This window comes from Lepidochelys kempii, chromosome 9, assembly GCF_965140285.1.
Source record: "Lepidochelys kempii isolate rLepKem1 chromosome 9, rLepKem1.hap1, whole genome shotgun sequence".
NCBI lineage: Eukaryota > Metazoa > Chordata > Testudines > Cheloniidae > Lepidochelys > Lepidochelys kempii.
The window spans coordinates 37,323,511-37,350,680 of record NC_136388.1 but is presented as its reverse complement, the minus strand read 5'-3'; the positions used below and the strand labels follow the sequence as shown (position 1 = coordinate 37,350,680).

Genomic DNA, 27,170 nt, shown 5'->3' with positions numbered 1-27,170 from the left:
AACTATTTCCATAAAGAGGTTTGGATAAGATTAAAAAGAAAGGTTTCAGAGTAGCAGCTGTGTTAGTCTGTATTCGCAAAAAGAAAAGGAGTACTTGTGGCACCTTAGAGACTAGCAAATTTATTTGAGCATAAATTTGTTAGTCTCTAAGGTGCCACAAGTACTCCTTTTCTTTTTATTAAAAAGAAAGCATTTTTCATAGACTTAGTGAAAGCTATTTGTGAAATAGTTAATTCCTCCCACTCAGAAATGAATCTAACCCTTAATTGTAGTATTAAGACTGATTCTTAATATATACCTAACAGTTTATTAGTCATTAGGACTGTTGGATTGGTCTTCAAATTACATTTTTCTCCAGAAGCTGAGTGCAGAATATTCAGAGTGCTCCAAGACCTTACTGACTGCAGATGGGACTTCTAATTTGCATTCCACACCTAGTAGCACATTGTGCAGCCATTAGACCCCTGAGCTGGTGCAACACATTTTTTTAAGCCAAAAATTGTGTTATTCCATTTAGAGTCAGGAATCCCTAAACTGTATTTTTAAATTTTCTTTTGGATAGTTACAAGAATTGGTACTGAACAAATAAAAACTAGAATGAATGAGTGTTAGAATTTTCTCTGACCAGCATTTTATATTTTGCCTTGTATCCTTAGAATTGTGATCAGTATTCTTAGGTGCTCTAAAACTTAGATTTTGCTTTTGGTAATAAATACTATTTGACTATTCATTTTGCTAGACTTCTATTTGCTGCAGAGCATATTTTAAATACCATACTAAACATTGCATTTCAAGAAATAACCGAGAAGACAAACTCAGTCATCCATTCTGAGCTCAGTGTTACCTTTGAATTGACAGGGTGATCCTTTTCATCAATATTTGGTGGGAGTGGCAGGTGGCCAGTATTCTGAAAATCTGACTGTCTCAACAAGAGCACACAAAAATGGAGGCACCCAAAATTAGTGGACAGTTGTGAAAATGTTGGCCTTAATTTTATGTTTAAAGAAACGCTTAAATTAGCCCTGATGTCCCAGAAATCTTGACCGTGGGAATCTGCAGTTTTCACCCAAAGAGTGACTTTATTACAATTTAGTCATTTATATCAATAATATTTTAACATGTTCAGTAAAAATATTTTGTTTCTTTCCTGGCACAAACTTTTGCACTAGCTTTCTGTGCAAAATGAAACATATGTATCCATTTCCACAGGAAATTGTTTCTCAGGTTCCACTGTTGCGACATATTATTACTGTGGATGGCAAACCAACAACATGGTCAGAATTCCCCAAGGGTGTCATTGTTCACACTATGGCTTCCGTGCAAGCAATGGGGGCCAAGGCAGATAATGGTATGTACTTTTAAATATTTGGATTGGAGAAACTTTTGTCCAACTAAACCTGACTGAGTTAGGAGAGGAAGATGATAGCCCTTTACTGCTGAAAATCTTGTTAAATCATTTATGTATACATTTTATATATCTTACAAAGTGCTTTTTGATGCAACTTGTTATTGAAAAGTTTTAATTTGAAAAACACACAAATCTACACACTTTCACTTTTTTTTTTTTTGGCTACATGGCTTTTTCTCTTGACATGTTGGGTTTTTCAAAAAAGCAGGGTGGAAAGACTTGCATTAAAGCTGTATAGTGTATTTTATGTACACTTTGGTAAATTTGGGTATAAATACCCACTAGAAGTAACACGTAAAATCTGTTTTAAATCAAGAGCTATTAAAACTTTGTTTAAATTATTTTTACTGTATTTTAGAAGGTATCAAAATATATTATGCCAATTTCTTGAATTCTAATTTTAATTTCTTTAACACCTTAGAACCAGAAATCTGAATTTCCCTGACATTAAATGTTTTAATGCATCTCACTAAGTGGCAGAAAATTCTCACTTTTAGTGCTAAAAAGTTGGTTAATCTGATTATTTCAGATGTCATGCATGGAGTTCCTCTGAACTCCTCCCCCCCCAGTTCTGAGTGTTGTGTTTTATTGGGGTTACACAATCCTTTTAATCATTAGGTCATGTGAATGTTGGATGGAACTGTTTAGGAGGAGGGGTGTGTGGTTAGTACATGCTGTTAATTACGTGGGAATAATATTTTGGGCAGTTTTTTTTCCCAATATTACAAGGGCTTAATTTCTCCATTTAAAGAAATGATTGTGTTCCTTTTTGATGAGCTAGCCTTATGTGCTATTAAAATGTTAAGCCCACTATCAGCAGAACTTAGTACAGCTATACTTCATGTTGAATCAGTTGAATATTGTTGTTCAAAGTACAGTAGAACCTCAGAGTTACAAACACCTTAGGAATGGAGGTTGTTCGTAACTCTGAAATGTTTGTAATGTTATGGTTGTTCTTTCAAAAGTTTACAACTGAACATTGACTTAATACGGCTTTGAAACTTTACTCTGCAGAAGGAAAATGCTGCTTTTAACAATCTTAATTTAAATGAAACAAGAACACAAACAGTTTCCTTACCTTGTCAAATCTTTTTTAACTTTCCCTTTGTTTTTTTTAGTAGTTTACAGTTAACACAATACTGTACTGTATTTGCTTTTTTATTTTGTGTCTGCTGCTGCCCAGTTGTGTACTTCCGGTTCTAAATGAGGTGTGTGGTTGACTGGTCAGTTCGTAACTCTGGTATTCGTAACTCTGAGGTTCGACTTTACTAAATAGAAGGCCTTATGTTTCACCTTGCTTCAAACTGTTTAATATTGCATACAAAAAACTCCATTAAAAGAATGATAACTTTGCAAAGTAAAGCTTTCAGAAGTTAGAAAATGCCATAATTAGGGTTCCTCATGCAACTTTAATTCAACCCCCTTGGTCCTATGCATTATGATATACACTTTAATTACATGAACACCTTTTTTTTTTTTCATTGGACCCTGTTTCATTCAGTGCCCATGATGGACAATATTCTCTGGTTGGGTAGCTATGCAATACTTCTTTTTGTACTCCTCAGTGCTCCATTCCATATTTACTGCACACCATGCAAACCCTTCTCTAAATACAGAATTATTATTTTTCTCATGGGCTTTTCTGCAGTACTCATCACTGTAATAATATTTGAGCATTTAAAAACATTAATGGCCTTTCCTTCATAACACTACTATGTGTTATGTGGTAGTATTACCCCATTTTACAAACCAGGCACTGAGGTTTTGTAGAGATTAAGACCATGATTGTCAAAAGTAATTGATAATTTTGGGTGCCCAATTGGAGATGCTTAAGGCCTGATTTTGGTTTTTTAGAGTGTTTAGCGTTTGTATAGCAGTTCATATGTTCAGTGCACAGCCTTGAGTAGATTACAGTTGCAGTTTTGAGTGTTCAGTATTCTTGAAAATCTTAACCTATGTGTTCCAAGTGGAGCATCCATAAAATAAAGAACACCCAATTAGTGGGCCCTTGTGAAAAGTTTTGGTTTAAGGTCCAGATTTTTAAAGGTCTGTAGGTATTGCTATGCTCAGTGTTGCAACACTTAAACAGATTTAGGAATCTAAATCTCATTTTCAAAAGGGATTTAGGCACTAGAAACCAAAATCTCAGTGACAAAGTGACTAAATCCCTTTGAAAATGACCTTTAGGCTCCTTAATCAGTTAGGCGTTGCAATGGTGACACCTAAATATCTTTGAAAATCTGGCTTAAGTGACTTCCTAAATACATAGGAATTGTGTGACAGGGATAGAATTCAGTTCTCCAAGTTGCCGTTCAGCTGCCTGAATCACAAGAATATCCCTTTTCTCCCTGCAGTCCCTTGCATTGTTCACTATGCACCTTGCAGCCTCTACAGCAGATAAGTCAGGGTCCTGCAGAGGGCTGTCTCATTCACTACTCTGAAAACATAGAATATCAGGGTTGGAAGGGACTTCAAAAGATCATCTAGTCCAACCCGCTGCTCAAAGCAGAATCAATCCCCAGTTAAATCATCTAACCAGTTTTTGCCCCATATGTGTAAATGGCCCCCGCAAGGGTTGAACGCACAACCCTGGGTTTAGCAGGCCAATGTTCAAAACACTGAGCTATCCCTCCCCCTTCTAAATCCCAGGTTCTATTCCAGGTTCTGGAAGGGAGTGATATCTACTGATTATAGACCCGTCTTTCCCTACCTACTCAGCCTCTGTTTTCCCCTTTGCTCACCCAACAGATGTTTCTGTCACACCTGCTCCTCACCACTCTGCATTCCAGTCAGGCAGTTTCCTCTTTTGCGTGTATACCAGCAGTAAGAGCATTGAGAGCATGTATCCCTCCTCTGTCCCTGTGCTAACACCACAGTGGCCCTGGCTGCCAGGAGAGCAGTTGCAGGAATAGTCCTGTTCTGTGTAGATGGGATCTTCTGAGGTGTTAGTTGCCAGATTCTAACAGTAGCTTAGAAATGGCACAAGTTTTTTCATGGTGGCAGAAAAAGACATGCCCCAGACACCTGGGAGACTGCTCTGTTGTATTTCAGATTCCTGCTCCAAGATATATAGGCACTAGAGCTGCTCTACGAAATGGTTGTAAAACTTTTTTAACATGCGCAAAACAGTGTATTTTCCATTATCTCATTCTGAGAAACAGCTGAACCGTTTTTGCATAAACATTAAAAATATAGTCAACCTCCAACAGACACCTGGAATGGAACATTTGGTAATGTTATAAGCAACTGAAAATAGGGTCTTATAATGGAAAGTGACTTACTGTTACCAGCTCTGCATATAAAACAGAACCCTGTATGCAAGGGCAAAAGAATAAACAAAAGGTGATTTAGTTTGCCCAACACTAGTAAACTTACAAATATAGCAAATATAATTTTATATACAAATAAGGGCCCCAATTCTACAAACACCTATGCATGTGTTTAACTTAGTGCATTGAAGTCAATGGACTACTCAAGCAAAAAGTTAATTACAGGAAATAAATTGCAGGATTAGGGCCTACATTTCTACAGTTCGGTGTAGATTGCTTATTTCAAATGAATTACACCTTCTTCACAGATGTTATAGTAGGTGAACAGAACACGGTTTTGAGAATTGACATTGGCTCAATTGTGGCTTTGCCGTGAGCCCTGTGTGTAAGGTAGTGTGTTGCTATGCCCCAGGAGCGCACACAAGCAGATTGATTCAATCAGGCTCCTGGTTCCCCTCACTGGTCTGGTGGGTATATATCCTGCCCTATATCTGGTGCAGCGGACATCTCCTGGCATGCCAGTGCAGCTCTGCTGTCCAGCACATTGAGGGTGGGAACAAAAGCTTTGTTCATTCCCCATTCTTCCCACCCATTTCCATCCAGGTGTGTGGTTGAGACGTAGTAAACTCAGAGTCTGATTTTTACCATAGTGTAGCTACGCAGTATTCATAGATGATGCAGAGAAGTTAGGGGGCACTTCAAATTTTCTTTCTCCCTGTGAAGGTTCCTGGGATTAATTGTCACAGAAGTAGTAATGTCTGGTTCCTTATCAGAATAATCACTATAATATGTTTTAGTATTTAAGATGCTACATTTTATATGCTTTCTATACATTGTGCATAATTTTTTTTAATAAAAATTACAGTAAGCAAACAGCAGGCCAGGCCTGTACCCTCAGATATTGCAGTAATCATGTACACAAGTGGATCTACAGGACTTCCAAAAGGAGTCATGATTTCTCATAGCAACCTTATTGCTGGTATAACTGGGATGGCTGAAAGAATTCCTCATTTGGGGTATGTACCAATAGAAATTTTCATTAAAGATGGCTTGTAATTACATGCAATCATAGATTAATTATTGTATAACTAGTTATTCTATATAAAGTCTTCTACTGCACTCATTGCCACCATAGTATCTGGGCATTTTTCAGTCGTGCATTATTATTCTGACAGATATTAGTCATGTGGTTTTTTCCCATGTATTTGTGTTAGGGATGGCAAGGTCAAAAATGGGCCTTGCACTTAGACTAGAAAGTGGTGAGGTTTGTGGTGGTCCTTAGTTCCATTGGGAGTTCATTCCACAGTCTTGGACTGACCCCTGAGTAAGTTCTGTGTCCCAAAAGGATGATCTTTCCCCTTAATGTGGAGAGTTTCATTGTATCAGCAGCAAAGTTGTTGACCACAAGCAGGCATACAACTATTTTATCCAAGTTTTTCAAAGGAAGTGCTGTTGATTATTTGCCCATTTACTATGTGGTAGATAAGAGCATGACATCTCACTGAAAGATAAGTTAAAGCATTTACTAGGAATATTCGGAATAGTGACTTATTTTTATTTATTTATTTTTTTAAAGATTTTTTTTTTTTAAAAAAATCCAAATGACTAGCAAAAATCCAAATAACAAGCCAGGGCAGCAGTGGCATATGAGAGTCAGAGTTTCAGTAGGGAGTGCTGCAGAGATTTTGGGCAGCATTGTGGCTCAGAGGTCAGTCTGTGGAAGCTGATGTAAGTTAGCCCCTTAGAACTGTCTAAATTACGTCTGGGACCGCTGAAGCACCGGAGCACCCCGGAATCAGGAGAGCACAAAGGTAGGGTAAAGCCCCCTTCTCTTCTTTTCCCCTCTAGCTGTCAATTCTATGCTGCACCTCTAGTTGGTATAGCATAGACTCTTGCCTCTGGAAAAGTCTTTGTGGTCTTAGTTATAAGTGATCACTTTTTGAATCTTTTGTTCCCTGATAAGTAAATAACACAGTTTCCTCAGTGCCCCTAAATTTAAAATGAACATTTCACAACTTTTGAAACCACGCATATATGCTCAAGAATACTGAGATTGGTTTTCAGGTACACACATATTCTTTAACCTTCTCTGGTTCTTTGGAGGCTGTAAATACAGTTTGGCTTTAAATGATTGTCATGAAGACACTAAATAGTACAATATGAATGTATCTTTTAAAAACTTTTCAGGGAAAAAGACATTTATATTGGATATTTGCCTCTTGCTCATGTTCTGGAATTAAGTGCTGAACTTGTTTGTCTGTCTCATGGATGCCGTATTGGTTACTCCTCACCCCAGACATTAGCTGATCAGGTACGTAACTTGTATATGTCACAACATAACAATAAAAGATCAACTTTTGATGGATCTCTTAATAGCTGTTTAAACATTTTTAATAGGAAAGCAATAAGAAAATCTTTATATACCAAAATATAAATGGGTATATTTTTTGTTCTATATCAATACATTAGACTAGTTTCTAAGCAATTTTTAAGGTGAAGGCTCTATAAACTGACATCACTGGTTTTCTAATTAAGTAAACTGTCACTTTTCTATTTACATATTCAAACCTTTCACAAATCCTCCATTAAACTTTATGTTCCTCCCTATTTAGTCCTCTAAAATAAAGAAAGGAAGCAAAGGAGATGTTACTATGCTTAGACCTACCCTAATGGCATCTGTACCGGTAAGTTTAATGCTTTCTTTTAAAGATATTTCGTCATTCAAATGTTACATGACAAAGAGGAATAATATCTTGATAGTTACTGTAAATTACAAGGATGAGAAGACCTTTAGCGTTGATAGTTTACATAATGTCCTCTGTATTTAAAAAAAAGTATATAAATATTTACACGGTGGTGTGAACATTCTTACATACTAGATGACTAACACTATTTGAAAATGTGAAACCAGATGCGAAAATTACACGTTGGAATTTCAACTTTTATCACACTATTGCTAATAGTAGGTAGTATAAATATGATTTAAGTAAAATTAGCTAAATATGATCTGTAGAAGACATTTTATTCTATTTGTCATGAGTGTGCTATACTATTGTCTCCTAATAAGAAATGTTCCTTATAGAGCAATGAGTCTGCCAGCATTATGTAAAAAGAATGTGGAAAATTGGCTTTGGCGTAAACATTCGTTCATTTGTTATTTTAAAGGGAAAAAATATACAAGCTAGTTAGGCCTTTTGTGGGCAAAGAATGTAGTGGGTATGCTTTGCATCTTGAGGTATATTACTAATGAAACATTGGAAAGGTGGTATTTAGCAGTAATTAGATTACAGTTTTATACTTCTAAATTCAGATAGTGTGTAGTGCAAGACATCAAAAATCTCAAAATATTTGAGTAATACTGTACTTTGTACATTAAGATTTTATCATTATTTTTGTTAGGTCATCCATGTTTTACCATTTAACTATAAATTGAGGACGGTGTCCTTCTGTAGGCTTTGCTAATGCTGAAGGGATAGGAAAGGGATCGGGGTGAGGGGAGGTGTCCACACCCTGCTTGTCCACACCAAGCAGGAGAAGTAAACTCCATAGCATTTAAGAACACTGAGAGTTAGCAAACATGCCAGCTTGCACACCATAGCCAGTGCAGCATGAGATGCTGGTTAGGAGATGTTAAGACCTCTGGCTATACAGCACTTATGCTGCAGGCAGGATGTAAATTAGGATTGCACTGTGCACCTGCTCAGACTGGGAGTGCATTTTACTGCTGCTCTGTCACCTTGGTCTGTCCTAGAGATCCTACCCCAGATACAGGTATCCTGTAAAAGTGGGAGCAATAGGCAAGGATTTGTGCCTTGAAATGTACTAGCATTTCTACGTCTCATGTTTACCTTTTAGTGCACTAAATTTAGTATTGCTATTAACTTGCTTATCTGTATTTAATCCTTTAATGTAACTAGGAAATCATGGATCGGATCTACAAAAATGTCATGAATAAAGTGAACGAAATGACCAGTTTCCAAAGGAATCTGTTTATATTGGCCTACAATTACAAAATGGAGCAGATTTCAAATGGCTACACTACACCACTTTGTGACAGGTAGATTTTCAATTCCACTTCTATAGGGGTCTTTTTAAATGCTCATCAAAATATTGCTATAAGTGCAATATGTGGTCTTCAGTGAAGTCATACTTTTGTTTAGTTTTAAAGCTCACTGTTTGATTGGGGCACAATACATTGACTCGCCTAAAGTCACACAATGAGTCTGTAGTTCAGTTGGGATTACTTCAGCATTTATTAATATAAATATAATAAAAGTGTTAAGTTTATTATTTTTCTTTCAGTAATTTGAAAGCTTAGATATCTTTTCCTATTCAAGTCATTGTGTTGCTCCTGTTAGCTTTTAATCTGGGGTTTTGTACATACCTGGAGAGAAAAATCTATTTCTATAACCTAGCAAGGCTTTATCATATTTTGTTTTTAACATAATGTGAACCTTATCGTACAACTGGTCTGTAAGTATAACCCACGCACCTTCTGGGTGTGGTGTTCTGTCCCATCTAGTGGCACCGAAACCACTTACAGAGCGATAAAAATGAGTCTGCTCTACAGTCTTAGCTAACAGCCAATTGGCTTTTAGCTCATGCGGTAGAGGTTCATGCACTGAGGTCCCCGGTTCGGTCCCTCCCGCTGACGACCGGGGTCTGTCAGCGTTACGTAAGGTCATGAGAAGAAAATCTAAGGGAAAAAGGAGTTGAGGAGGGCTGGCAGTTTCTCAATGAGACAATATTAAAAGCACAACTGCAAACTATCCTGAAATATAGGAAGAACAGGAAGAGGCCCATATGGCTCCATGAGGAGCTCTTTAATAACTTGAAAAACAAAAAGTAACCCTACAAAAAGTAGAAATATGCACAAACTCCTAGGAAGCACAAAAGAATAGCATAAGCATATCGGAACAAAATCAGAAAGGCTAAGGCATGAAATGAGTTACACCTTGCAAGGGACATAAAAGGCAGTAAGAAGCGGTTCTTTAAAAACATTAGGAACAAGAGAAAGATGAAAGTATAGGCCCTCTACTTAGAGGGGAAAGAGAGCCAATAACTGATGACATCAAGAAAGCTAAGATGTATAATGCCTATTTTGCTTCAGTTTTCCACTAAAAAAGTTAATGGTGACCAGATACTCAACATTATTATTATTAACAACAAGGGGGAAGGAATGCAAGCCAGAAAAAGAAAAGAACAGGTTAAAGAACATTTAGATAAGTTAGAGGTATTCCAGTTGGCAGGTCTTGTTGCAATTCATTTTAGGGTACCTAAGGAACTAGCTGAAGCAATCTTTGAACTGTTAGCAATTATTTTTGAGAACTCCTCCACTCTTCTGGGACCTCCCCCATCCTTCAGAAGGGCAAATGTAGTACCTGTCTTTAAAAAGAGGAACAGAGAGGACCAGAGGAATTATAGAGCAGGCAGACTAATTTCAATACCTAGAAAGATACTGGAATCAATTATTAAACACTCAGCTTGTAAGCACCTAATAGCCATTACGGATTTGTTAAGAACAAATCATACCAGACCTACCTAATTTCCTACTTTGACAGGGTTACTGGTCTAGTGGATATTGGGGAAGCAGTAGATGTGATATATTGCGATTTTTCATAAGGCTTCTGACACAATCCCACATGACATTCTCATAAGCACAGTTGGGAAGTGTGGTCTAAATGACTATAAAGTAGGTGCAGAACTGTTTGAAAGACCATACTTCAAGAGTAGATAAAAATGTTTCATCGTCAAATTGGGGAGACATAGCTAGTGGGGTCTTGCAGAGGTCAGTCCTGGATCCAGTACTGGTCAGTATTTTCATTAATGACTTCGATAATGGAGTGGAGAGTATGTTTATAAAATGTTCAGATGACACCAAGCTGGAAGCTTTAGAATTCAAAATGGCCGTGACAAATTGGAGAATTGGTCTGAATTCAAGATGAAATTCAGTAAAGACAAGTGCAAATTATTTTACTTAGGAAAGAAAAATCAAATGCGCAACTACAAAATGGGGAATAATTGGCTAGGTGATAGTACTTCTAAAAGGATTGGTGGTTATAGTGGTTCGCAAATTGAATATGAGTCAACAATATGATGAAGGTGCAAAAAAGGTTATCATTCTGGGATGTATTAACAGGAATGATGTAAGAAAGGCACGGAAGGTCACTGTCCCACTCCACTTGGTACTGGTGAGGCTTTAGCTGAAGTACTATGTCCAGTTCTGGGCACGACTCTTTAGGAAAGAGGTGGTTAAATTGGAGAGTCCAGAGGAAAGCAACAAAAACAGTAAAAGGTTTAGAAAACTTTGCTTATGAGGAAAGGTTAAAAAAAATTGGGCATGTTTAGTCTTGAGAAAAGAAGGCTGAAGGGGCACCTGACAACAGTTTTCAATTATGTTAAGAGCTGTTGTAAAGAGGACTGTGATCAATTGTTCTCTATGTCCGCTGAAAGTAGGACAAGAAGTAATGGGTTTAACTTGCAACAAGGGAGACATAAGTTAGATACTAGGACAAACTTTCCAACTGTAAGGGTAGTTAAGCTCTGAAATAGGCTTCCAAGTGAGGTTGTGGAATTCCCATTATTGCATATTTTAAAAAACATACTGACAAACACCTGTCAGGCATGGTCTGGGTTTACTTGGTCCTGCCACAGGGCTGAGGGCTGGACTTAATGACTTGTTGAGGTCCCTTCCAGACCTACATTTCTGTGATTATGGCCCTGCTTCTGTCAGAACTTAAGACATGGGGGGAAAAGGTAGTTACTCACAAATGCAGACAGAAAGGTAGAGTCGCATCAAGCTAATTCAAATCCTCTTGTAAACTTCAATTAAAATAAACAGCACATAAATATTTACAGACTACTGCTAATGTTTTCTGAGCCTTTTGCATACACGTGATACATGGGTAAGTCCAATTTAACTCTGCAAAAGTGTATAAATCATACAACTTATCTCCAAGCTCAAGTCAGTTGTAAGATTTAAATGATTTCAGACCTTGCTGAGACTAAAAGATATAGTATAAACAGATTTCTGCACTTTGTTTTCCTTTTCAATAATGTGGGCAAAATAAACATTAGAATTTTGCTGTCTCAGTAAAGCATATTCAAGAGACTTCGACTTATCCTGCAGAGTAAAATGCAAAAGTAAAACCTGAAAATTTTCTATCTAAACATTGTTTTTAAAAACTTTAAATTTTAAGTGTACTGTTTGTGGATCTCATCCTGCATTTTCTGCACATCTAAAAATCTTTGGAGTTAGTGGAAGTTTTTGGTGCCCATGCAAAACAAGATAATCTCCTTGGTCTTCTATTTTTAAGCAACAAAAACATCATCTTTTCTTAACTTTGCATTTTTAGTCTTATTTTCCGGAAAGTACGACTGCTGCTAGGTGGTAAAATTCGCGTCCTACTATGTGGAGGAGCTCCACTTTCTGCTGCAACTCAGAGATTTATGAACATCTGTTTCTGTTGCCCTGTGGGACAGGGATATGGACTAACTGAGTCAGCCGGGGCTGGAACAATCACTGAAGGTTAGTGTTGGCATGTCCAAATGGATGCGGTGATCTGTGTTTGTATAATCTTCAACAGAGTATTCATTTGGGCTTATGTCCACAAACTGGTAAGTGAGAAAGCACTGAGAGGTGACAGGCTTTTTGAAGAGTAAATTAATTTTAGAAGGCATAATCTGGGGATTTTGTGCTAAAACATAGGAATATATAAATTGATGTTCTCATTATAGCAAACAAAGGTGAAATGGTCTGAACTGAATTTTGGAATTATTTGTGTATACTAGCTGAACTGAATAAATTTGTTCCAAGAAGCCTGCAGAATAGGTTGGCCAGCATCATGATGGGAATAATGCATTCACCAATGACCTGCAGTCTTTCTTGAGTGTACACAGGCTCCGGAATTTGATTTTCTACTTTTGGATAGAGACCATATAGTAATTAAGTTAAATATATAAGTCAAATATGTGAATGCACATTGCTGTGAATATGCAGTCACATTTTTTTCCCAAGATATCCAGTAACTCATGCAGTATTCCTGGGATTTGAATCAAGCCAATAGTATTGACTCAAATAAGAAAGAAACAGATCTATTTAAAAATATATAATATATATACAGTAGATAACTCAGCTGAACCATGAATATATACGGTACTTGACGACAGGATTCTTGAAATACCTTGAGTTACAGTGAGTGCTGGTTAAAAAAGCCTTGACATATCATGCATGACGAATATAGAAAGTGTGCACTACAAAGTCTAGTTTTTTTTCAAAACAGCTAAAAAAATTTAAATTTGTTACTATGGATGAACTGACATTCATACAACAGTTGTGTGAAAGGCTTATTTTATAGGTTATGCTGCTTTATGTACAGTATGCATGTACTTAATAAACAGGGAATACACCACATCATTGGGTGAAGACTTCATTGGTATACTATTGGAATGTCTACATTACTCATGAGTAGCAAAGACGTTTTTGAGTTGTGCTGGTCATTCCAAAAAAATGTTTCATAAAATTTAAGGCCAGAAGGAACCATCATATCCTCTAGTCTGACCTATATATCATAGACTATTACATTTCACCGTTCCCCATATATTGAGCCTGAGGCCCCAGCAGTAAATTTGTTCTTTGAGTGATGGTCCCTATGTGTATTCCACTTGAGGTGCACATGTGTGACATGCACCTGAGACTGGAAGATTCTTGCTAGCAGTATCCATTTGTCCACACGTGTTTCTATCCTCCTTATACTCCAAACTGCTAATTCCTTTCTACTGCTCGTGTTCTGAGACAGAACTTCTTCAGTATCTGCAGTGTTAGCTAGCGTTCTTCAGAATTTTTAGTTTTACATAGTTTTAAAACATGTTTTTAGATGGTTTCAAATTAGCTGGAGTAGTTTAGTAGTCTTTAGGGCTTTGCCTCCCTACTCCACTGGACACCCCTTCTACGGCTGCCTAGTATGTCCAGGATCCAAGATCTGTATGTCTCGTCTGTGGGCTTTCCCAGCTGGCAACACTCATATCCCCTCTAAGTGCAACATCTGCTAGTCCTTTCCCAGATGAACTTGTCAAGCCCATGAGTACAGGCTTAAAAGATTACAATGGGCTCATGTAATGAGGCCCCGGTCTGATTCTGGCTGTCAACCACCCCTGTACATCAGGCAGGGGCACCAAGAAGTACCCTCCTGAGCATGGTGTCTCTGAATCCGAGGATAATCTGAGCAGGGCTAACGACCCTGCCAAGCAGAGACCTGAGGAGGGTAAGAGAGAGAACTTTTTCACAAGAAATGTGAGAAATCTCACTCAAGCTCACCTTGACTTTCTCCACAACACCCTTTAAGTCGGGTGAGACTCCGTGCCCCACTATACAAGTGTCAGACGCTCACAAGGAGCATGGGACCAGTTTCAAGTCACTGAGAGGCAAGAGTACCTCAAAACCATCCTTAGCCAAAGGGATGGGACCATCCTCAGTCCTAACCAGATGCTACCTATGCTGTCAGTACTGCAAGTGAGAGAGGAGTTGTTGGTACCGCCAGTGCTACAAAGGGACAGAAGCCCGGTTCATTCTCCAGTATCAGGAGTTTGATACAGTGCCCTGGAGGACATTTCAATCTAAACAGGCTAAGAATTGCCAGTACTGTTGTATCTTGCCCTGACCATCAGTTCAAAACTCACTGGTACCATCAAACAGTCGAGGTGTAAAAAGACTGCTAATATTGACAGCACTGCACATCAGTATAAAAGCCTACTTTTCTGCTACCCAGAATTTCCCACAATTCTTGACATATGAGCTACTCTCCCCCTCCGCAAGCTACAGAGGCAGATCAGAGTTTTGGAGCCACATTGTCTGGCTGTGTCCCCTCAGACCTTGCTTGCTTCCAGTTTCTCTGCCTCTGTTAGAGTGTGTGGACAGCGATTTTTACAGCTCCTGCCTTCACATATGCCTAAGGGTGTGTTTTGTCAGATTTGGGGTAGTGGTGAGTAGTTATCTCCCGCCCAGCCCCTGTTTCCTCTCAGGCCAGTTTTTTAGCCAGGTGTTGGAACTGTTTGGAGCCTCAGCTGCAGTGCCTTTCTGCTGACTCCTCTGAACCATCCAAGTATTGCATTGCTGCCTAAAATGCACCAAATGGTGCTCCATCTGTGAGACTGTATTCCCAGGCTTAGTAGATGGTGAGTTGTGCCCAGCCTCCACCCAGCCTTCTGTCTCTCTAACTCAGGGCTATGAGTCAGAGAGGCATGTGGAATCTCCCACCCACTGGAGTAACCACAACTCCAACATGGGAAAAATGGACCAGGGTCCATAGACCCCCCCCCAGTCCATTTTTCCCATGTTCCCCCCGCCCGCTTCCCAATTTGGCCAGGAGGATTGACGCTATCATAGCATCTCTGGCTACAGATATGGTTATCCCCTCAGAAGGGGAGTTCTAGCCTAAGGACCCCATGGATAAAAAAAAGGTGGAGGCCACTCTCAAAAAAGACTTTGAGACCTTCTCAGTCTCCTTCAGTGAATCCCTATCAGCTGCTTGCTTTGTGAGCACATCTCTCCTGACTGGAAGATCTCAGGGTCTTCAAAGATAGAGATCACCCTGACTTTGGCTCTGTTTTAAAGGACATTTCCCTGGCAACAGAGTTCATTGCTGATACCTCAATGGACACAAGGAGATTCTCAGCCAAAGTCATGGTCTCTAGGTCAGTGACCAGTTGCCACCTAAAGCTCCGTGACTGAAAGGTGGATGGCCACACACAGCAGGTTCTGTGCTCCACCAAATTCGTGGGAGCCTGGCTTTTCAGAGAGAAGCTAGTCAAGGTAGTGGTGGACAATGCTGCAAAAATCTAAACAGTCGCTCCCTCTAAATGCTACAGGATGTCTTTAAGAGCAATAAAAGCATTCCTTTTGGCCTTCATCCTTGCAGAAATGAAGAGACAGCAGATTCTCCAGAGGAAAGCTGTGAAACTGTGGCTCGGGAGGAAAGCCAAGAAGGAACCCTGCTGCTCCCAAAGCCTCTCTGTGTGATGAAGACCATCTAGGTCTTTGCCTGGAGCTGAAGCTTGGGAGCAGGCTTTATCATTTCCTGGGGGAATGGGTTGTTTCAACCATGGACTAGTGGTCAGGGAGATAGTGAGTTAGAGATGTTCCTTTGAGTTATAGGCTCCACCCCTCCCATTCTTCATCCAGTCTTCCATCTCAAATGACCCCATAAAGCATGGTCTAATCCAGAATCTGTTTTCTTACCTCCTGGATATGGAAGTAATAGAAAGTGTTCCCTTATAAGAGAGATTCTTTATTGTTCAGAAGCATACGGGGAGGGAGAAGCTGAGCCCTTCTAGATCCCAAAAGGCTCAAAAAGTGGATGAAGAAAACAAAGTTTTGGATGGAGACCCTAACTTCTAAGGTGTCATCCCTATCTGAAGGGAATTTTCTGACTTTGGTGGATCTGATGGATGCATAACTTCATATCATGATCAGACTGTGCCATCTCAGGTTCCTAAGGTTTTTGTACGTCAGGAAGCATTATCAATATTGGATGCTCCTATTTGGCTTGTCTGCGGGCTTCTTTGTCTTTACAGTGATGGTGGTGGTAATCATATTCAGACTCGGGTCACAAGGGATCCACCTATATTCCTTCTTGGATGACACTAATCAGAGCTCTTATCCACAGCAACAGCACATAGAGCTACATCCCTGACTTTGAATCTCCTTGAGGTTCATGGCTTTATTATCAATATCAAGAAAAGCTTGATTCCGTTCACCCAAATAACTCATTTGGGAATGAACATAGATTTTTGAACATATTTTTGCTGTCGAGGTGTCTGTCTTTAAGAGGTTCCAGAAAATTCAGAACCTCCTCGTGTTGCTTAGGAATTTCAAGAGGCCTGATATTGCACTGAGCCTTCAACTGTTAGGCCTCCTAGTATTATGCATAGGGATCATTCCATGGATGCAATCAGACATCACGTGCATTCTAGCTTCATCTTAAAAGTATGAATCAACTCCTTAAAATGGTGGCTAGCACAGAGCAGTGTCAACTGGTTGTACATGGGGACACCATATCAAGTATGGATGACAACCCTGATCCTGCTCAGATTCCTACACTTGTCAAGACTCCAAGTAAACATAAAAAAGTCCATTTTAGCTTCCACACAAACTATAGACTTCATTGGAGCAACCCTAGATTCAATCAGAGCCAAAGCATACCTACCCCAGGACATATTCCAAGCCATAAAGGATTTCATCACTTAGCTTTGACTGAGCCCTCAGACAACAGTTAGAACCTGTCCTAACTGCCTAGGTCATGTGCCACCCTTTGGTGAGACTTCGATGTCTACAGGCTTGATTTATGGACAGTGCCAAACAAACACAGTCCAGACAAATTGATCTCCTCTTCTCCCCGCCCACCCCCTCCCCCCCTGCCCCGAGTTCTGTGTTCTCTCCCTTGGTGTGAAAAAAGGGAACATGGGACTTCGCTTTGTCCCTCCCCACCCTCAGAAAGATGAACTACAGACCCCCTCCCATCTGTGCAAACGTGTTGGATAGAGTACCTGGACCCAACGAAAATCCGAGCTGCACATAAACCTTCTGGAGCTGCATACAGTGCACAAAGCCTGCAAGTGATTCCTACTTTTTATTCAGACCTTGCATGTTCAAGGCCTATTGGATAACATGACAACAGTTTACTATATCAGAAAACAAGGGGAAGCATGGTTTGCCCCTCTTTGCATAGAAGCAGTCAATCTCTGGAACTTCTGCATTTGCAGATCACCCTCTCAACCAGTGCACCTTCCTGGAGTGTGGATGCTTTGGCAGAGAGCCAGAGCAGACGTGATCTCTGGAGATCACAAGTGGGAACTACATGGTATGGAGCATCATTTGGCATTGGGGATTCCCATCTTGGAATTTCATTGTCTGTTCAAAGGTAGTTCAGAAAAGAAATTCAGTATTGATAAATTATTGTGAAATTTTATTTATTGTTGACTTAATCAGCAAGCACACAAGCATCCATTTACAGCTGTAGGCTCTGGTCCTGTAATGTGATTCATGAGGGTGGACTGCTGTGACTACCCAGAGCCATATTGACTTAATTTGAGGTCTTCACCTTGCTCCCCCATTGCAGGATCAATATCCTAATCAGTATGCTTGTATCTTAATTGCACATTTTGAAAGTTGTGTTGCAAGAACTAAAATTAAGAATTAATTCATTAATTAACTCAACTCTGTTCAGTTTTGATAAATAAAATTTATTTGTAATCACTACTTGCAAATTGTTAATTGAAAATTATTTTTAATTTTAGTTTGGGACTACACTACAGGGAGAGTAGGAGCACCTTTGGTTTGCTGTGAAATCAAATTAATGAACTGGGAAAAAGGTAAGAAAACTCTTATGTAATGAAACTCAAATGCACGTAAGAACCTTATGTCAGTATTTATTTATTTGGCTGCACTATGCCCAATCCTCCACAGTGTAAAGCTGTTTCCTGGGTGACACAGGATTAGTGAGCTGCAACCAAGCTCCCTTATAGAGCTTGCTCAAGCTGGATTGAGAAAAATCTACCTCAAGAAGTACCGTGCATGTGTTGCTTACTGAAGAGGAAGTGAACAAAATGTTTAAATAATTTAAATGTAGACAATTGTTGATATTTGCCTAAATAGGTGATGGTTAGTATAATAAAGCCATGGAATTAGTCTGTTTTTGTTTCAGGATGAACGGAAACTTCCTGTGTTTCAATAATATTAGATTGGTAGATGAATATTTGTTTGTTTTTTCCTACCTTGTTGCACACAAGTTTGATTTTAAAAAAATCAGCTCCTAAGCCACTGTAAAATGTTATAAATATTTATAGATTTGCTTATTAGCACACACTGAATATTTTTAAACAGTTCTGATTTACAGCTTGTGTTTGTACAATGCCTAGCACCATGGGATACTGGTCCATTACTGGAACTCCTAGGCACTAGGATAATATAAATAATCTACTGTAGTGTTTCTTTCTTTTTGTTAGTCACATGATATATGAACATACATCTGGTGTGTTTGTGCATGTGCATGCATGTACCCTCCTATCTAGAGAATTATTTAATGTCAACACACTGGAATGGGAGACAAAATTCTGTATGTGCCAAACCAGGGGTGTTGGATTCACTGTGGTTCAAGCTAAACTACAAGTACACATTTTCTCCTCTTGTTAGAAAATTTCACAATAGGCATAGTGCAGTTTACTAGCATTAATATAAGAAAGAAAGAAAGAAAGAAAGAAAGAAAGAAATGGAAGCCTATTAAATAGATGCCAAATCTAATGGGTCTAATTAGATGTTTGAAGTACCTCTCAGTCCTTTGCCTCCCTTCACAGTTTCTTCTAATTTGGATGGCGGAGCTGCTTTATTATTTTGGAGCGCTTTTGTCTCACAACATTGAATGAAATTCACCCCTTTGATTTGGGCCAGTGTAAGGCTTATGTCTAACTTAAGTCCCCTGAATGGGACTGAGGTGATACGTATGCTTTAAGTTGGTCCTCTGCACACATAGGAATTTCACCATTAATGAACAGTGCCTACCCACCTCGCTAACTAGATGCTAAAAGTGGTTTGGAGCCACTAATACTCTAGTTAAATTATTCAGAAATTTATTGTAAAAAAAGATACTTTCAAAAATAATTATTCTAATCTAAACCTGCTCTATAAAATCTAATTTTGATGATAAACCAAACACATCAATCCATTGAAAACTGTATAGATTTGCTTGGAATAGTTTCTGTTTTGTAGTTTTTTTGTTTAACTTCAATTTTTTTAAATCAACATCATGTTTAGAAAATAATTAACTCTGTTTTTAGGTGGATATTATAATACTGATAAACCGTATCCTAGAGGTGAGATTCTTATTGGAGGCCAAAATGTGACCATGGGCTACTACAAAAACGAAGAACGAACCAAAAAAGATTTCACTGTGGATGAGACTGGACAGAGGTGGCTCCATACTGGAGACATTGGAGAGTTCCATGCAGATGGATGTCTAAAAATAATTGGTGAGTTACCTAAGGAATTTGATTAATTTACTCCTATCAATTGACACAGTTCAGGTAAATAACATACTTGAACTGCTTTATTGTGTTGTTACCTAGAATTCTCAAGTGGTGGACTACTTGGCATTTGGGCTCATGTTGTTCTGTGTATCCAAGGAATATGTTTATCCTTCAACCCAAAGCTCCAGTTAATATTTTAAACTACAATTGTTCTCCCTCTTTTAGAATATTAATATAGATTTAGCTGTGATATTGGGTGCATCAACAGAGGACTCTACTTTCCTAAATCAAGATTTATGAGCTATTTAAACTATTGTATTAAGTTCTAGAGATTTTTGTTTGTTTTGTTGTTTTTTTGATGGGGGGTGGGTGGGTGGGTGAAGTTGTAATGGTATTATGCTGTCAGTAATTCTAAGGTGTGTTTCTTTGTCTTGGTATTAATTGGAGTCCTCTACAGACAATGGAAGAGGAATACATGCAGGCAACACTTTTTTAAACAAGTGCCTAAAGTTAGGCTCCTAAGGCCATATTTAGGCACCCAAATAAGTGGCAGGACTTTCAGAAGTGTGAAACACCAGTGAAGTTAGTGGGAACTTCTGGGTGCTCCGTAATCTTGAAAATCAGAGCACTGATTTAAGAGTAAAATGAGGACTGTTGCTATTGACTTCATTTATTTTGTGATATGGGCCAAGTCCTAGGTCCCTTTGCAGTGGTTTTTCAGGACACTATAGCTGCAAAAGTAGCTTACTTGGCTGCCCCAGAGAGCATGTTGGGGTATGACCAGGGAAAGGGGGTTTGGCCAAAGTGCCACTGCACTTGGCAATTCGTCTGTTGCAACAGCCCCTTGGAAGCCATTACAGCTGGTGCAAGATAGAACAGCCTTCAAGTTGCTCTCACTTGTACCAAGGTCTGAATCAACTCCTTACCACATCCAGGATTGGGGGTCACTTTACTATCCTCCCCACTTGGGTCCTTTATTAATGAGACCTCAGCCAGACCTGAGAAATGAGGCCTGTATCTCTAATTATTGTGTCTTGTGCAATAGATGAACTGTTAAAATATAAATTAAAAGAATAAATAATAAAATACCACAAAACGTTGCATTTCCTGCATATGTTTCTGGTCATATGTATAGTAGCCAAGCAGCTTGAAACATACTACTTTGAAGAGTGTCCCTTTGGGTCTCCACTTTAGGTGAATCTGCACCCCTGCGCTTGTAATTGGAGATTTTTAGTAGCAGTGCCTGGTTGGATCACACATGTGCTGTCCCTGTCCCGTGCTGCTTCTGGCGGTTACATAGTGCTGTGTGACCAACCCACCCCCCAGTTCCTTCTCCACCTCTCTCAGCTTGAGATGGAGCATTTGGCAGCACCTCTGAGATTTATCTTTAGCCTATCTTAACTTTAGAATACTAGTTAATTAGGGTAGTAAACTAAACTAACTACTATCTCTTCCCCTTTTATTCTTAAAAAAAAAAGTCTTAACGTAGGAATTTAAGTTACAGTTATTAGGATCCCCCTTGGTATAGTATAGTTACCTTTCCTCACGGGAGAAACCCTATTCTAAGTGGCATGCCCGACTCCCTGGGTTTTAAATATTGCCTCACTTGTCGGTCCTCAATCCCAGTGTCATGAGGAGAAGTCTCTGCGCCCGGCATCCGGTTAGGGATCATGGACCCCCAGGCACCGGTCCCCAATGGTGGCATCTGACAGAGGTTCTCTGCTACCCCCTCAGAGGAAGGAGCACTTTGCCAAAAAGGTGACAAAGAAAAGAACTCTGACCTCCCCTTCTTGGGAATTTGCCAAAAAGAGTTGTTCCCGACCCAGCAGACCCCATCAGTACCGACCACACTGAGACCATCCATCTCTGAGGTACTGGAACTCCACTTCCCTCCCTCCCTCCCCTCTACTTTGGAGTTTTCATGTTAGAGACTCTGCGGTAGAGAGGGACAGGGACCATGCATGTGTGACCCAACCAGGCACTGCTACAAAAAATCTCCGATTACAAGCGCAGGGGCACAGATTCACCTAAAGTGGAGCACCCATGGGGACAACCATCTCAAAGACCTCAGTTACTGCAGAGTATGAGTAACCTTCTCTTTCAGCCAAATACTGTTTTTCACATAATTCTAATTATAGTCTAGTTATATTCGCTTACAGTGCTGATAGATATTGTTACATCTGATAAAGATACCATATAACTAGAAGATCTAGTTGGAATAAAACATATAGTAAACATACAAATATTTCATTGGGGAAAGGTTTCTGTGTAGTTTAAAATATGGATCACAGTTGGTAGAAGGACACATCTAATGATCTGGGCAGATTGCTTTTTGCTAATCTGTGCAGTACCAAAAACTGGAACTTTATTTATCCAATTTAAAACACACAGAAATATGTTTGTTGCTTTTATACACTAATATCTCAGAAATGGGTATCAGCAAGCCCTTGGTGTTTTCATTTTGCAACTAACGTTTATTTAATTTTTCCCTTTATCAATAGATCGTAAGAAAGACCTTGTAAAACTCCAGGCTGGAGAATACGTCTCTCTTGGCAAAGTTGAGGCTGCTTTGAAGAATCTTCCACTGGTAGATAATATTTGTGCATATGCAAGCAGGTAAGAGAGCTCGTGTCCAAGACTTTGGGGTCAACATTTTCTAATATTTAAACTACAGTGGTTGCACATAAAACTCTTTTGCTAACTTGCAAGTTTTTTGCCCATTTGAAAGAGATTTTTGTTTTGTTCTGTATTTTTTGAAGTTTTGCACTGTGCCTATGCACTCAGCTCCAGGTATAACCATATCTAAGACTTGAAAAGATTAAGCGTTAGCTATCTCTTATTGATGCATAAGTACTTGTGCATGACCAAATTAATACATTTGTAGCTAAATCTGGTTCCACATATCTGCTGCAAGTAACTGAATATGTTGAGGATCTCTGCAAGAGTGAAGGGAGAACTCACCTGACCCATCCACCATTAGACATTGAGGCAGCAGTGGAAAACCGCTCTTCAGCTTCTAATGTTGTTGCAACTCGCTGAGGGCTTGTCTACATGGGGTTTTAAACTGAATCAAATCCAGTTAATCTGGTTTGAAAATTCCTGTTTATGCATGATGCAACTCATCATTGCACTCTAACTCCACATTTCCTGGGAACTCTGGAATCCTCCGCAAATGAACTAGGTTTGCTCCTAATTGAATTAGTTTAGTCTTTTGTTTGTGTGCTTACAGTTGCTGTCCACCTTTTTGCATGCTTACAGTGGCTATCCCACAGTGCTTTTCAGGTCAACCGTTATGACTTGTCCATTTACTCGTGTGCCATCCTTGCCCTGGTGTTGAGTTTCCAGGATGACCCTTCCCCTCTTTAAAGGGCGGCGCAGAGCCAGATTTGGCCATTTGCTCCTATACTACAGTGTATCATTATTCTGGTGATACAAACGTGCTAGCACATGAGAAACCCAACAACATTCCTCACACAGCTATTTGGAGCCATGTTGGGACCCTGGATCATCACTACTGGGGGAGAAGTGTCAGTTCAGAAAACTCTTGTGGCCAGCCACAGGCATAAGAACCTTTTTGTGGACATAGCAAAGCAGATGTCGGGGCGGGGGGCTTGTGACCAGGATGCCGCCAAGTGCCAGATAAGAAGCCAAAAGCTCAGGAGAAACATTGAAATGAGGGGGAAAAAGGAGACAATCTGACGGGGCACATGATCTCTCCATTTTTCATGAAGTAGACAGGATTCTACCTGATTATAGTACAACCCATCTCAGGCACTATTCTGAGAGTGTTGCCTGCATTCCCCCCCACACTGAGGACGACCATCTAGACCCATCAGAGGATGAGCAGGAGGTTGCCGAAGAGGCACTGCCCCCTGAGAGCCTGACTCAGGAGCCTGACTCTGGCCAGCTGGAAAGCCAGCTCCCGTCATGCTCTGCTACAACAGACCCTTGTTCCTGCCCTGCATCAGCTGAGCCAGAGTCCCAGACAGAAACCCATGCCAGGCCTGAAGGCTCATATCCCATAAAGGAAACTTCAGCATGTAAGTATCTATGTTTACAATTTATTATTTTATTATTGTTGGCAAATATGAGCTAGAAACCCACATCCCGTTTGTTACAGCTTCAAAATCCAGCCAGCATAGTGCAATTGCAGTTAGTCCCTCTTCCTCCTCTGGTGCACCCCCCCTTCATAGCATATTTCAATAACAAAAGCATTCATTTGTGCAAAATTAACAGTTGATTGAGACCATGCTTGCAGGAAAAGAAATTGGGTTAGTTTTCATAGTTTATGTGAGGTATAAGTGCACATTGCCTGCCCAGTCAAGACACAAACAATACTGGACCCTTCTAAGGTACAAATGCCTGGTAAAATACATTGTAGCTGATGATCATTGAAGGACCCTGTCCTTCTCTGCACTTTCTCCATGTCCACAGGGAAGATATAGCAGACCTTAAGATTGAGAAATAGCTTGATATTTGTTTTGCATATTACAGGGAATAGTCACTCACCCATGCTTCTCAGTATAGCTTGTCAGCTCCTTCCACTCCTGCAGTGCTTTTTGGGGGGGGGCATCCTGGTGAATAACTGAGCAGCAAGATACTGCCCTTTGTCTTTTTGAATAAGACCATTCTCTGCCTCCTAGTCAGCCACGTCAGCATAATGTTATGGAGAGTGAGGACAGCTTAAAGGCGATGTAGAGGGAATTACTATCCAGTTTGCCCCCTATAGTCCTTCCTTTACACCTCCAATGCCATAGAAGAACCTCCAGGGCGCAAACAAAACTGCAAAACCAAACCTGGATCATAGCTCCAACCACATCACCCCAACAGCATGAAAGCAGATACAGTAGATTTGAAATCCAAATGCACCCAAATTCCTCTGTACATGCAGACCACTTAGCATCTCTGAGGTTCCCCCATGAATGGCAAGAGTCTCGGGGAGGTAAAGTCACATATACATAGCTTTTTTCTGGTATCATGATTTGTCTGCGATATGAACAATAAGCAGTTGTTCTCCTCTGCCCCCTACTTCCACAGCCACAGCTCTGCAATAGCCAGATCATCAAGGACAGGATATGAACTGCTGACAGGCTGGTCAACTTGAAGGGGAGAAAAAAGAAGACTCAAGACAAGGTGTTTGCAGAACTCAGGGCAGAGACACAGAGGAAAACCAGGCTGGCTGAGAAGTGGAGACTGTATATGAGGGAGGGAGAAAGAAGTGCAGCTGTCCCAGGAGAACGTGGCAGTGAGCAAGGACAACGTCACAGTGACCAGTGAAAGTATGGCTGTAGCCAAGAATTGCATCACCGTGGTGAAGAAGAGCATGGAAAAAGGCAGAGAGATTCTGAGACAACTCATGGATGCTATCCTAAGACAGAACGTCCTTTTGAAAACATGCTTCTGCTAGGCCAGCAGTCCCTGAAGTCCCATAATTTGGGACCTAGCCATGTTCTTCAGACCCTGGACAATTCTGGCTAGGGGACCAGCACTAACTCCTAACCTCTGCATGCCCACAGCAATGCTTCTAGCAGTTCCCATTCACCTCTCAAATCCAACCTCTAGGCACTTGGGACTCCAGTTCTTTTGCGCCCTACAATGCCTCTGAGAATTTTGAGCCAAAGTGCTCAACCTATGTGGATGAGAAGAGACAGAGGCCAGGTGTATACTTGCCTTTAACTTTCTGCATCCCTCTTCCAAATCGTTGCATTTGAAATGTTCTTACTGTTGCACTTGTGAAAGGTTTGTATTCAGTTGGTTATTTAAGAAGATTGGTTGGTTAAATGGGGTTCCAAATACAGTTTTTTCCCATTTGTTCATTTAAAGGTTTGTATTTGGTGTTTTATTGTTTTTTCATAATAAAACTATTTATACATAATATATCCATTATGAGTCATCAATGCATTTAACACAGAAAATCCTTTAAATAAACCTGAAATAATGCATCAGCTTTTACAAAAGGATATAGGGACCATTCAACTTCAACGACCCACACACAGTACACCAGCACTCATAATGTTTGCATCTGAACACACACCGCACTGGCTACCGTGTTCAGGCATGTGACTCAAATACAAACAGTAGGCATCCCTGACAGCATTCCCCTGGTGTTTGTGTTCTGTATGGGATGCCTTGCTGGTTGCTCGAACTTCTGAGCAAGTCTCCTCTCTTCATTCTCCCATCTACCTATAAGGCTTTCCTGCTTGCTCTCACAAATATTGTGTAAAACACAACATCCAATTATAATGGACCTTTGCATATCCTCCTTATGTATGAGGTGTGCACATTCTGCATAGGCTGAGCCCTGCCTCCCCTCACCTTAGTATAGCAGAACTGCACTGATTCCTTTGCAAGAGGACTTTCCATATCTGTAAAGGTCAGGTTAAGATTTGCCCCTCAATGAATTATTTGAACCCGATATGCCCTATTTTTATTCATTATGTAAATACGCAATCCAAATTATCTCATAATAAGGAAATTACATTTAAAAATGGCTAATCTGACATTATAGTTAGGTATTAATTACAACTCTAAATTTGTGTGTTTTCTTCCACTATCATATTTCTCCTTAATACTTACATGGGTCTGTTATGGCATAAGTAACCATATTCAGTAATACAAACTTCTACCTATTTAAAAAAGGGCAGAGGTCCAATTTTGTGAACTTATTCTGTGAGATTCTAGATGAACAAAAGTTAAAAATCAATGTAAAATAGAAAAAAGTTTAACTTTATAATTGTTTTTAAATGACTTAATTGTTAATGCTACCAAATTCATACTAAAGTACATTTTATACTTCTCAGTTTCCAGTCTTATGTCATTGCATTTGTTGTGCCAAATCAAAAGGAACTTACAGAACTAGCTCGAAAGAAAGGATTTAAAGGAACGTGGGAAGAGATCTGCACCAGTGCTGAAATGGAAAGAGAGGTACTGAAGGTAGTAACTGAAGCTGCTAGCTCAGGTGAGCAGTCAGGTAAATTTGTATTTGCTTTGTGGAACTTAATGTATTGTAAAAGTATAAAATATAAAACAGTAGAAACAAAATAGGCATATGAATTTATAAAAGATGTTTTATGAGTAATTTGTGTCCAAAATAGAATCCGCCGATAATGAAGTATTTGTGTTTTCTGCAAAATTTGACTTTAACTGGAGGGTGCTTTTTGTGTGTGGGAGGGGTGGGGGACATAGTCTATGTAATTCTTCTTAGAGTGCTGGTCTCTGTGTGACTTCCACACGTGGGTACATATGTGCTTCATGTGTCTGAGACTGGATATTTCTAGTAAGTAATGTCTCTTGGTCTGCACCTGCACAGTTGCTCCCCTTATACCCTATACTGGCAGGATAAAGAGCGGTGAGGACAGATGCTTTTCCAGTTCCTTCTTACCACCATGTGGCCTCAGTCGGAATCTTGTGTGTGTGAAGCTATCTTTATCTTTCATAATCTGCATGTATAATTGTATATAGTTGTAACGTTTTTA

At 39.7% G+C, this 27,170-nt stretch overlaps 1 protein-coding gene across 7 annotated transcripts in view; it reads left to right on the top strand.

The window, feature by feature from the left end:
* ACSL3 (acyl-CoA synthetase long chain family member 3) overlaps positions 1–27,170 on the top strand; it is a 112,889-nt gene that overhangs the window by 78,236 nt on the left and 7,483 nt on the right. For 4 of the 7 annotated variants that reach the window (XM_073359941.2, XM_073359938.2, XM_073359939.2 and 1 more), the window contains 10 exons: positions 1,210–1,348; positions 5,543–5,693; positions 6,865–6,988; positions 7,290–7,361; positions 8,595–8,734; positions 12,033–12,205; positions 17,971–18,045; positions 19,507–19,698; positions 22,197–22,311; positions 26,496–26,665. In XM_073359941.2, coding sequence (XP_073216042.1) covers positions 1,210–1,348; positions 5,543–5,693; positions 6,865–6,988; positions 7,290–7,361; positions 8,595–8,734; positions 12,033–12,205; positions 17,971–18,045; positions 19,507–19,698; positions 22,197–22,311; positions 26,496–26,665 — 1,351 coding nt within the window. The remainder of the gene's footprint in view (positions 1–1,209; positions 1,349–5,542; positions 5,694–6,864; positions 6,989–7,289; positions 7,362–8,594; positions 8,735–12,032; positions 12,206–17,970; positions 18,046–19,506; positions 19,699–22,196; positions 22,312–26,495; positions 26,666–27,170) is intronic. The other 3 variants (XM_073359942.2, XM_073359943.2, XM_073359944.2) reach the window with 3 other exon arrangements.